At 40.6% G+C, this 13,110-nt stretch overlaps 1 protein-coding gene across 8 annotated transcripts in view; it reads right to left on the reverse strand.

The window, feature by feature from the left end:
- The window catches only part of Kif1b (kinesin family member 1B), a 148,738-nt gene that overhangs the window by 6,537 nt on the left and 129,091 nt on the right, over positions 1 to 13,110 (reverse strand). For all 8 annotated transcript variants that reach the window (XM_046424841.2, XM_046424839.2, XM_046424837.2 and 5 more), the window contains 7 exons: positions 10,312 to 10,426; positions 9,569 to 9,702; positions 8,815 to 8,876; positions 6,313 to 6,458; positions 5,883 to 6,122; positions 2,907 to 2,978; positions 512 to 633 (listed from right to left, as the gene is read on the reverse strand). In XM_046424841.2, the coding sequence (XP_046280797.1) occupies positions 512 to 633; positions 2,907 to 2,978; positions 5,883 to 6,122; positions 6,313 to 6,458; positions 8,815 to 8,876; positions 9,569 to 9,702; positions 10,312 to 10,426 (891 nt within the window). The remainder of the gene's footprint in view (positions 1 to 511; positions 634 to 2,906; positions 2,979 to 5,882; positions 6,123 to 6,312; positions 6,459 to 8,814; positions 8,877 to 9,568; positions 9,703 to 10,311; positions 10,427 to 13,110) is intronic.

The following is a 13,110-nucleotide window of genomic DNA, read 5'->3' on the forward strand; positions in this document are numbered from 1 at the left end:
CTACAAGCCTTCTAGAGGATACCAATGCACTCAATCTGAGATCTCAATCTGCCTTAGGAGTAGCAGATAAAGTCAACAAATGGGAAGAACCTCGGTTCCTAATGGCTGTGCAAGCAGAGCTGCAACACTGAGCTGGATCAGTTCTCTTTACTGAGAAAGAATCTCCTAGGTTCTGTGTGGTATCTTCATAGAGCAGCTTAGCCTAAGATGGTATCTCACTGATTGTAAGAAACCTTTTTTTTCATAATTTATCACTTCTTAAATTACGATGCCTCTTACAGGTGATGGCATGTTAAACTGAATTAGTTTTTTTTTTCTTAGTGGCCTATAAAATAATCTTATAGTTGATGGCATCATCCTAAATTTATAACATTTAATGAGAAAAGGCTCCAGTGCATTTCTGAACATTGCCAGGGGGATGGCACTGCCCTCACTGAGAACCAGAGCTGGGGGAAGGCTGACATTTTCCTTGGTTCTTAGACTGACTTCTCTGTGAAATTTGGGCACTTACTTCTGATCCGCAGAGTTGCTCCTAGAGTCTACCAGAGAGGGGCAGGTGGAGGAGGGAGTGAGGGTAGCGCTGCTGAAACTGGACACAGAGGGATCCCGCCCAATTGGAGAGATATCAGACAACTGGAAGCAAAAAAAACCAAAGAACAAAAAATAGCCAGTGAGATTCAGGAGCAAATGGCTTCCTCTCGCCAGGCACAGTGGGGCACGCCTGCCATCCCAGCAACTCAGGAAGCTGAGGTAGGAGGACTGCAAGTTGAGTTAGACTAGGTAACTTAGCAAGACCCTGTTAAAGATCAAAAATAGAAAGGGCTGGGAATTTAGCTCAGTGGCAAGGCACCCTTGGGTTTAATCTCCTGTACCATAATAAATCACGAGTAAATAAAAAAATAAATTTTGAAAAGCTACCTTTGCCATAGTCTTTGATAACCATTGACTTCCTTTCATAAATCTTCAGAAGATCACTTAATAAACCTACAGATGGGGCAGTGGTGCACACCTGTAATTCCAGCTACTCAGGAGCTGAGAGGAGGGATTACAAGTTCAAAGTCAGCTTCAGCAATTTAGCGAATCCCTAAACAACTTAATGAGATCCTGTCTCAAAATAAAAAAATAAAAAGGCTGGAGGTGTAGCTCAGTGGTAGAGCACCCTTAGGCTCAGTCTGAAGAGCTGCCAAAAATAAAAAGCATGCACATAAAAAATTATTATTGTCAGTAAATAAATCAAACAAAAATTCAAAAAGAGAAAGTAAATAAGTCTACAAATATTTTATAGACTGAACATAACATTAGGAATCAAGACATATACAAAAGAGGGGGCTACAAAGCACCTGCTGAGCATGTGGGAGTCCCTAGGAGAAATAAGAGAAAGGGGGAAAAAAGATGGGAAGGGAAGAGGGGGAAAAAAAGCAGGGTGGGAATGTAGTTCAGTGGTAAGTGCTCCTGGGTTCAATCCCCAGCAGCAAAATAAAATAAAATTAAAATAAATAAATGCATACAAGCTGCCTCTGCCATAGGCATTAACAATTAGTGCCTTCCCTTCATAAAGTTTTAGGGATAAGGGATACAGCTTAGTGTAGAATACTTGCCTAGCACATGTTAAGGCCCTGGGTTTGACCTCTAGCATCACACACACAAACTCAAAAAAAAAAAAAAAATTGAGGGGTGTATTTCAATGGTAGAATGTTTTTCTAGCATGCAAGAGGCCCTGGGTTTTATCCCCAGCACCATTTAAAAAAAAGAAAGACATTTACAAAAGAAGTAAAGCTGTTTTTTAAATATTTCTATGGCCCTCTGACATTAATTAAATAACATTATGCATGCATGAACCCAAGCAGCCACCACATGCTATGTGTTGTACTAAGAACACAGTAGAGGTCCTGCTCTCCTATGTCCTGCTCTGGAGTTTACATTTTAGTAGAGAAGGCAGACAATAAACCACTGAACAAACGCTTTTAAAAGTGCTGTTTGGGGACTGGGATGTGGCTCAATGGTACAGCACTTGCCTAGCATATGTGAGGCACTGGGTTCAATTCTCAGCACCACTTATAAACAAATAAAGGTCCATCAATAACTAATAAAAATATATTTTTAAAGAGTGTTGTTTAGTAACTGGGTGCAGTGGTACATGCCCATAACCCCAGCAACTTAGGAGGCCAAGGCAGAATTCTAAGTTTGAGGCCAGACTCAGCAACTGGGAGAGATCCTGTCTCCAAATTTAAAAAAGGTAGAAGGGGTGGGGGCTGGGGATGTAGCTCAGTGGTACAGCACCCCTGGGTTCAATCCCCAGTACTGCAAAAAGGTAAAGGGAAAAAAAAAAAGGTACCAGGTAATAATAAGCACTACAGTGAAAAATAACATAGTGTGGTGTGGAAAGTTGAGAGGGCGGCCAGCTTGCGATTGGGCAGTTAAGGAGGCCTGCTCCACACAGACAATCTTAGACCCCTGCAAAGACCCCTGGCAGGAATGAGCTGGGAGTGTTTAAAGAACAGCAAAAAAGCTCATGCTGATGAAGATAGAGTGAATGACATAGTTCTCTGAAGTGTTTTCCTCACTCTTTGCTGAACGCACTGGGTTTTTTGCCACCAAGAAAAAGCCTTAAGACTTTCTTGTGCCTTGTCATACACAAACATATCACCGTCTACAGAATATTCTTCTCCAAGGGATTTAAGGAGAATCCCAAAATGTTTTTCCTCTGATAATCACTGTAAGGGACACATACATTGTTATCTTCAGAAGTCAGTGTTCTGACTTTGAAAAACCAGATACATTTTCAGACATAATGGTCACATATCAAGCCATCTAAAAGCATCAAAAGCCAGGGACAAAATCTGGAACGCTGAAGAGAAACTGGTAACCAACACACTGGCTAATGATGATGGCTTCAAGGTGCTCACCTTACAGTCACTGATGCTGCCATGAACTTGGTTGAATTCTCGATTAAAAGTATGGGTAAGAAGCTGCAGGCACTAAAGAAGAGAAAGAGAAAATGAAGTTGAACTTAAGACTTCATTGGCTAAACAAAGCCTGGGATGCAAGGTAGGAGGGGAACTGACACACCTAAAACTCATGCTGGGGCTCAGATGTTACCCAGACAGCTATGGAAATTAACTACATATACAACAAGGGAAGTCCGGTATATGTCTAATAAAGATGATAAAATAAATAGATCTAGATGGGCAAAGTGACACATGCCTGTAATCTCAGCAACTTGGAAGGCTGAGGCAGGAGAATTGCAAGTTTGAGGCTAGCCTCAGCAATTTAGTGAGGCCCTATGCAATTCAGTAAGACCCTGTCTCAAAATAAAAAAATAAAGGCTGGGCATGTGACTCAGTGGTTAAGCAACTGTGGGTTCAATCCAAAATAAATACCTAATAATAATACCAAAATAAATACATAATAATAAATAAATAGATTTAAAAAGTTATTTTCAGAGTAGGGTCAAAGAGCATGAGAAGAAGATTAACATTAAACAGGGATGAGAGGTGGGAGGGAAAGGGAGAGAGAAGGGAAAATGCATGGAAATGGAAGGAGACCCTCAGAGTTATACAAAAGTACATACAAGAGGAAGTGAGGGGAAGGGGAAAAATAATATAAGGGGGACAAACGAATGTCAGTAGAGGGAGCAGAGAGAGAAGAGGGGAGGGGAGGGGGGATAGTAGAGGATAGGAAAGGCAGCAGAATACAACAGACACTAGTATGGCACTATGTAAATCAATGGATGTGTAACTGATGTGATTCTGCAATCTGTATATGGGGTAAAAATGGGAGCTCATAACCCACTTGAATCAAATTGTGAAATATGATATATCAAGAACTATGTAATGTTTTGAACAGCCAACAATAAAAAATTTAAAAAATAAATAAATAAATAAATTAAAAAAAAAAATAAAAATAAAAAGTTATTTTCAGCAGGATGCAGTGGCATACACCTGTAATCCCAGTTGTTCAGGAGGCTGAGGCAGGAGAGTCCAAGTTAAAGGCCAACATGAGCAATTCAGCAAGATAAAATAAAAAATAAAATGTGCTGGGAACATGGCTCAGTGACAAAATGCTCCTGGGTTCAACTCCAAGTACCTAAATAAACAGCCATTCTCAACACAACAAAAGTGAATTACTGCCAGGCACGGTGGTGCATGCTTGTAATCCCAGCATTTGGGGAGACTAAGACATGAAGACCACAAATTCAAGGCCAGTCTCAGCAACTTAGCAAGACACATCTCAAAATAAAAAAGGGTAGGTTAAGTATCTCTGGGTTCAATATCGGTTTTTTTTTTTTTTGGTTATTGGGGATTGAGCTCAGGGGGTTTCAAGCACTGAGCTACATCCTCAGCCCTATTTTGTATTTAATTTAGAGACAGGGCCTCACTGAGTTGCTTATGCCTTGCTTTTGCTGAAGCTGGCTTTGAACTCAAGATCCTCCTGCCTCAGCCTTTGGAGCCGCTGGGATTACAGGCATGCACCACCATGCCTGGAGGGGTTCAAACAAAAAGTGGATTACTGCAAACACCATAGTATGTAAATGCTTATGAATGTAATAGCACTCCTTTAATTCTCAATACACGGAGACTTTTGGATGGACAAGTTTTCCTAAACAAACTAGAAGACTATTAGGTTAAGAAGTTGCCTAGCAACTATACACCTGGGAGTCATCCTCAATAACCCTCTTTTTTCCCACCACATCTGATCAGATTCCCCCTTCCTCTTCATCCTCATTTAAAAGGCTTAAACATGCCAGGTGCAGAGGCTTATGCCTGTAATTCCACCAACTTGGGAGGCTGAGGCAGGAAGATCCCAAGTTTGAGGTCAACCTCAGCAATAAGTGAGACTGCTCAAAATTTAAAAAATAAATAAAAAGGGCCAGGGGAACTGACCCCTTCTACCACCCAACAAAAAAAGGTTTCAAGATGGGTCTGGGGATGTAGCTCAGTGGCAGAGTGCTTGCCTAGCATGATCAGGTTCTGGTTTAAATCCCCAGTACTGAGCCCCCACCTGAAAAAAAGGGTTCATCATTTCTTATTGGATTACTATATGAAAAGAGGTCTTCCTTTCTCAGTGATTCTTTTCACTACTATTCCATTCTTTTTATTGCTGCCAGGGAAATCTTTCTCAAAAAATAATTTTTAAGGGCTGGGGATATGGCTCAGTGGTAGAGTGATTGCCTAGAATGTTTGAGGCACTGGGTTTGATTCTCAGCACCACATAAAAATGAATAAATAAAATAAAGGTACTGTACCCATCTACAACTAAAAAAGAATAAAAAAATAATAATGTTTAGGGGCTGTGGCTGTGGTTCAGCAGTAGTGCACTTGCCTGGCATGTGTGAGGCACTGGGTTGGATTCTCAGCACCACATTAAAATAAATAAATAAAATAAAGGTCTATCAACAACTAACAAATACTTAAAAAAAATGTTTAAAATATTTCCACATTGGCTAAGGGTATAGCTCAGGGGTATTTCTGGGTTCAATATGAATGAGACTCTGGGTGTGATTCCCAGTACTGGGGGTGGGGGAAAAGCCTATACCACTCCCAAGATCCACTTGAAATTTTAGTGTCACACATAGTACCCTCTCTTATCTCCCACCCCTCTTGCACATGAATTCCCTAAGACTGATTATAGAGAAGTCTGCTGGCTCTGTCCTGTATGTCCTTATAAGCCTTCCCCGAAGAGAAACACGCCTCTGTTGTATGTTGGTTGCCCATAATCTTATGCATAAAGCAGGAATTGAGTCTTATTTACTTCTACATTCAGAGTATAAGCATAGACCTTGAACCAGTGTCTCTCAAAGAAAGTGATGAAAATGAACAAACTGCAAGATTAGCTCAGAGCCTTGAGGTAGGAATGCTCAGCCAGGAGGAAGGAGTTCTCACCTTGGTAGCCAGCTCTTTCTCACGATCCACTAGGCTTTCAATGTCTGCAGAGTCATAGCCACTGCTCTCACTAGGTGTGATGGCACTTTCAAAGGTTGTGGTTGAGATCTGAGAGGAGATGCTGGTGGAGGTGCTGAGGGTCCCACTGCTGAGGCTGGGGGACAGCGAGTCACTCAGGGATTTGGGGATGCTATCACCAAGTCTTTCACGCAGCAGGAGGAAGTGGCGGGTTTTCTCCACCTAAGAAGATCAACACTACTGCCTCAGCAAACACAAGGCTCATGAGGGTCTTAAGAAGCAAAATATTATGACTTCATCATCACAGAAAACTGAAAAGCCATGATCACACGGCAAAGCCAGAGGTTAAGGACTGGGATTGTGCCATCCTGCAGCCGAGTTCTTGCCCTTGGCCCCTCCTGCCCTTGGATACCTCATGCAACAGCTCCAGCTTCTCCAGTTCCCACTGATGCTCCAGGATTAGGCTGTCTCCACGCGGCCGCCAACCTGCTAAATTCTCTTCTCCCCGCACATATGCCACCGAGGTATCCAAGACTTTTCTCCTCCTCCTCTGCATACCTAAGACAGAGGGAACATTTTTTCTTCTCAGAGAAAAATTCAATTCCAACTTTAGGTCAAATGAGTTGTTAATTCTTTTTTTTTTGGCAGTGCCGTAAATCCTATCCAGGGTCCCACACATGAGAATTACTAATCATTATACATAATAAGCTAACTATGATTTCAAGATCCATAAAATTTTGTTTATTAATACAAATTCACACATTTCTCTCAAAGCAACTCTCTAAACTTTTTTTTTTTTGGTGTGGTGCTGAACTTTTTAAAAAACTGAGTTTTATATTCTTTGATAATTATGAAGATTGAAATACAATGTGAGAAAATGCTCAAGTTTTGTGTTAAGTGAAAATACAGAGATGTTAAGTAGTCTGTACACTATGATTCTAAATGCATTAAAATATATCCATATGAAAAAAGTGGAAAGGGACTGCACACACACATTTAGTAGTTCAATGGTGGTAGATGACAGATGGCGTTAACCTCCATCATTTCTAATTATTCCTTCATTTATTTATTGCAGTACCGGGAATTGAACACAGGGCCTATGCATCCTATACAAGTACTCTATCACTGAGTTATACCCCAGCTCTTTTTATTTTTTTATTTTGAGACAGTATCTCACACTAAGTTGCCCAGAATTTGCAATCCTCCTGTCTCAGCCTCCTGAGTAGCTGGAATTATGAGAATCACCATTCCTGGCTTCCCATTTATTTTTCATAAATGATACACTAATTCCACAAAGGAAATACATGAACTTATATTATTCTTTTTCTAAATCTTTCCTGTGGGCCCTGACTCCTTTTCCATGTATGTTATCTAAAATGACTCAAACTACTAGGCTGGGAATATAGCTCAGTGGTAGACCACTTGCCTAGCATGAGCAAGGCAGGCCCTGGGTTTGATCTCCAGAACCACAAAAAATATAACAAAATAACTCAAATGCTCATTAATCAAATATTTTTTAAATGATTTTTTTTGGGGGAGAGAGAGAGAGAGAGAGAGAGAGAGAGAGAGAGAGAGAGAGAGAATTTTAATATTTATTATTTTTTAGTTTTCGGCAGACACAACATCTTTGTTTGTATGTGGTGCTGAGGATCGAACCCGGGCCACATGCATGCCAGGCGAGCGCGCTACCGCTTGAGCCACATCCCCAACCCAAATCAAATATTTTTTAAAAACCTGTGCAAGGACAGGGGTATAAGTGGTAGAGTGCTTGCTTGGTATGTGTGAGGCCCTGGGTTCAATCTCCAGCATTGTAAACAACCAAAAACCCTGTGCTATGGTTTGAACATCTCCCCAAAACTTATGCTGAGACATATGGTGGTGCACACCTTTAATTCCAGTAACTCTGGAGGCTGAGATAGGAAGATTCCAAGTTGGAGGCCAGCCTCAGCAACTTGGCAAAGCCCTGAGCAACTTAACGAGACCCTGTTTCAAAATAAAAAAGGGCTGAGGATATAGCTGATGACAAAGTGCCCTTGAGGTTCAATCCTCAGTACCAAAAAGCTCCCACAAAATTCATCTTAAAATTTAACTGCCATTGTGATAGTATTAAGGGGTGAGACCTTTAAAAGGTGATTATAGCTTAATATTGTTATCTTGGGAGTGAGCTAGTTATGAAAAGGAGAGTTTGGGCCCTCTCCCCTCTAGTTTCTGATGCTATAGGTCTGGGTTAGAGTCTGAAGAATTTGATTTTTTTTTTCTTTTGAATCTAGGGCCTTGCAAATACTAGGCAAGCATACGACTATTGAACTACATCCCCAGCTCAGAATGTGAATTTTTGACAATTTCCCAGGTGAAGCTGCTGCTGTTTCTGCTCAATAATGTATTACACCAAGTTATCTTTGGGCTAAGGTGGTGAGGGAAGTGGTTACAGTTTTGAAGTCAAATTCATTCTAATTCACTCAAAAGTTTTATATTTCCCGGCCTAGCAACATTTTGTTTGATATAATTTTTGAAACTATTTTACATATCATAGACCAAACAATATTGCAATTCTGAAAAAGGTAATTCTTACCACCATCACTAAAGTTGGTTTGTAAAATATACATGTTTCTAAAATTTTTTCATCTAGCTACATAATTTTTTAATTTTTTTGTAACAGGGATTGAACCCAGGGGCACTTAATCACTGATCCACACCCCTAGCCCTTTTTTGTATTTTATTTAGAGACACAGTCTTGCTGAGTTGTTTAGGGCCTTGCTAAGTTGCTGAGGCTGGCTTTGAACCACGATTCTTCTGCCTCAGCCTCCCAAGGTGCTGGGATCACTGGTATTCATTACCAAGCCCAGCCAATTTTTTTGTAATATACTTGAAACATATCAAGATATTATCACCTCTACAATCCATAGGCACTTACCCGGACTGCCTGTGTCTGCCATTTTGCATAAGCTGAGTTCATAAATTCCAGTGACTCGATTGCTATTTGAAAATAAAGTAAAACTGCTTCATTTCTTACAGCACAAAAATAGGAAAATCTCAATTCCACCTACTTAAATTCTTCTGTAGGGACTGTAACCCACCTCAAATGTAACTACAGATATTTCTTATCAGTCACTGTTCTTTTCCTATTCTGAACTAAAGCAGTATATATATATCTTAGGAGGAGCTTGTTTTTATCTCAGTCATTTGATAGCTACATTAATAGGATAATAAACTAGAAAATTCATAACACAAATGTAAAAACTAAAAAATTTGCTTTTTGTTAACGTAAGAGAGAATAGATGAGGGGGAAAATGTCTGACTGGAATGAAATGACATACAACACATTCTGGGGATCATGAGTGAGAAGGGATATACCTTAAATATGCCTAATATTAAAAAGAAAAAAATCCCAATGATAATCTGTTAGAAATAGTAATAGTGCCATTCAGTCCTGCAAAGCTGTTTGGGAAATGTTTACAATGTAATATTCTTCCTTTCTTTATTAGCTTGTCCATCCATCAACATTTTATTAAATGCCAGATGCACGTCACTGTACTCCAGCTATCAGTTACTCAAATGGTTTATAATTTGTAAACTAACCATAAAACAGCAAGCTGGGGAAGACTAATGACTGCTGATTCTATTGTACTGGTCAAAGGAACTGACAGGTAAACATCTCAAAAACTTACGAATCTGGTGACTTTGAGTAGCCACTGCCAAAGAGGCTGCGCAGAGAGCGTGGAGGTGAGATCTTGGCATCTCGGGAATAGAAGACCATGCACACATCCTTGGTGACGACAGCTGGCTGGATGCAATGATCCAACTGGAAGCACACAAAAGCAGGTGCTATGTAAATGCAGCAGAGTACCTGTGACCACAGGCTGTGCAGTAGCATATTTGGAAAGCTAGATTTGGAGATGGCAAGGTTTCAGAGCCACCAATTATTTAAATAGAAACTGAATAGATAATATGTGCAAGGTCAGCATATAATCTCAGAGGAAAATATAGCTCAGTGTTAGAGCACTTGCCCTACCACTGTTCAACAGATGAGCAAACTGAGGCACAGAGATTTTTCAAAACAAGGATTTGAACTCAGGGTGTTTTCAGGCTTTCGGCTGTGGAACCACTCCTATGCTCTGCCACAACCATGAAAACAAAGAGGTGCTATTTTTTTAAAGTCATACATTCTTTAAAAGAATGGTAACTGGGTTACTAAAGCATAAGCCATCATAAAATTTGGGATCTTTTGACTAAATAGAGAGCAAGAACACAAACTAATATAACAATCAACAAAGTATAATGAAGCATATAATTTAAGGATGTGGAGGAAGAAAGGAGGATGAAATACGTCAATCTTCCCTGACTGACTCTATAACTTGCCCAATGCTCTGGGCTGGATACTCACAGTCCTTGAAGTTCTGAGTCTACTCACCTCTAGGTAGGCTGACAAGGTCATGTAGATCTTTTCTCCATAGGGTGTCACTCGGTTCAGAAGAAGGGAGTTATGCAGGGAGCTGTCCCATACTGCCTCAAAACGGTAGAAAGTCCTGAGGTCAGAAACACATGAGGGCATCAGCCAAGAGCAGCTGTTGATACTGTAGTCCAGGTTCTGTTACTGTCAGTAATCCTAAGGAATCCTACACCAGCCATCAACACTTTTATTTATTACCCTCATCTCCTAGGAGGAAAAGTAGGTCCTTATCCTCTTGCCCCACCCATCATTAAGGTATACTTGGCAGTGCTCACATTGTTCTTCTTTTAGGACAAGCTTCTGTCTATGAACATAAAAACTGTGTGAGAAACTAAAGACATTAAGATGAGAAGAATAAGTGAGTATGCCTAAAATCCTAGAAAAACTAAGCAAGCTCCCCTGTCATTCAATGATGAAAGCAGATCTAATCTTCACATCACCAGATCTGATCTTCATAGGCCAGCACTGCCAAGCCTCAGAAACATAAGAAATACAGGGGCTGGGATGTGGCTCAAGTGGTAGTGCGCTCGCCTGGCATGCGTGCAGCCTGGGTTCGATCCTCAGCACCACATACAAACAAAGATGTTGTGTCTGCCGAAAACTAAAAAATAAATATTAAAATTTTTCTCTCTCTTAAAAAAAAAAAACATAAGAAATACATCTGGGAGCAGGTGCGGTAATCCCATCAGCTCAGGAGGCTGAGGCAAGAGGATCGAGTTCAAAGCCAACCTCAGCAATTTAGTGAGGCCCTATGCAACTTACTGAGACCCTGTCTCAAAATAAAACATAAAGGGCTGGGGTTGTGGCTCAGGGGCAGAGCACTTGCCTAGCATGGGTGAGATACTAGGTTCAATCCTCAGCACTGCATATAAATAAATAAAATAAAGGTCCATTGACAATTAAAAAATATATATATATACACACAATAAAAATATTAAAAAAGGGCTGGGAATATAGCTCAGTGATTAAGTGCCCCTGGGTTCAATCCCCAGTAACAACAACAAAAAATACATCCGGAAGGCTTGCTGGTGGGAACAGGTAGAAGAATTTTAAATATGGAGAGCCTTGTTCTAAATAAAAGAATAAGAGCCGGTATTTCAATAAAAGATCCTGTATCTAAATCAAATACAAAATAGGGCTGGAGATGTGGCTCAGTGGTTGAGTGTCCGTGAGTTCAATCCCTGGTACTCCCCAAAAAAGGATGATTTTTTAAACAAGAGCCAGCTGTTATCATTTGTTACTTTTTGTATTTCATACATTTTCTTTAGGTATTAGAGATTTAATCCAGAGGTGCTTAACCACTTAGACACAACTCCAGCCCTTTTTATTTTTATTTTATTTGAGACAGGGTTCTCACTAAGTTGCTTAGGGCCTTGCTTAGTTGCTGAGGCTGGCCTTGAACTTGTATCTTCCTGCCTCAACCTCCCAAGCTGTTGGGACTATAGGTGTATGCCACCACACCCAACCAATGTTTTTTTTTTTGTGTGTGTATGTTGGGTATTGAACTCAGGGCCTGTGCATGAGAGGCAGGCACTTTACCAACTGAGCTATATCCCCAGCCCCCAGACAATCTTTTATTTAAGAAAGAATCAGAAGCTAAACTTAGAAGATACCCAAAAAATGTTTTTTGAATTGTTCTAATATCATTTTTCCCTACTGACAAAAAATACAGACAAGCTGACATTCACCCTTTCAGTTTAGCAAGTCTCATCTGAAACACTGCTGGATTTGATGGCAGTTTTACAGATCAACCTCAGGCTCTGCCTCACCCTTCCCTCCTTGTGACCATGACATGTGTCAGGGAAGATGCTTCGTCTACTCCACCACCACTAGCTCTCCATAGCACATCTGACTCACCTAGGAAGAGTGTCTGCACCCTACCACTAGGTTCCTCCTTAGTCTAGCCCAAATGGTGATCTGACTGGTTCTGCCTTCTCTAGGTCTCCTGTGATAATTAGCAGGCAAGTCCTCTCTAAACATACCCAATGCTTCATCCTCTGGAATGAACAAAGGAAATGACACATTTCTGAAAGTGAGCTCCTGGACCACACATACTCCAAGTGCCTATAAGGTGTGGTCACGCCCCTTTATAGCTGCTTTTTAATTTAACTCTTACAGGACTAATTCTTAAATGGCTAGCTTTTAAAGCAACAAGCTTGGGTCATAAAATTCTCAACAAAGACACTGAAGGACTATACATAGAAGCAGCTAATAAGATAAAGTCACCAAGGGGCTCAAACAGCAAATTAAATGATAGACAACAGGAAACTTTCCATGGCTTCTGGGTTCAGGGAGGCATCCACATAGCCCTGCTTAGATACAATCTTCGCTTTAATCTGGTTTAAGACAGATTCTAACATTGGGTGACAATATTCACCATTTCAGCAGAAGCCACCTAAGAACTATAATCACCTCAACAGCTGTTCTTTTATTGTGTTATGGCCTTTGTCAAGGTGCCTAGACTAGGGCCTACCTATCAGATGGTACAGGGACAGCCACTACTTGTACTAGCCCCCCCCCCCAAAAAAAAAAAGTCCCTCTGACAGCTGAGAGAAATTCCTATCACTGCTGCCTATAGCCTATACTTAGTGATTTGCTCTGAGCTCCAGAGAACTCCACCCTGAGTTCAAATCCCTGTTTTGAAAAATCTCTGTGCCTCAGTTTGCTCATCTGGGTCTTTCAGCTGAGGCAATGTTTTACACTTGTACAGGAAAGCCTCTCCAAATTTGTGTTTTCACGTAACCTAAAGTGAAAATTTCA

The sequence above is a fragment of the Marmota monax genome, unplaced genomic scaffold, assembly GCF_021218885.2.
Source record: "Marmota monax isolate L192 unplaced genomic scaffold, Marmota_monax_Labrador192_F-V1.1 WCK01_AAM20220418_F8-fsc00080, whole genome shotgun sequence".
NCBI classification, from domain to species: Eukaryota; Metazoa; Chordata; class Mammalia; order Rodentia; family Sciuridae; genus Marmota; species Marmota monax.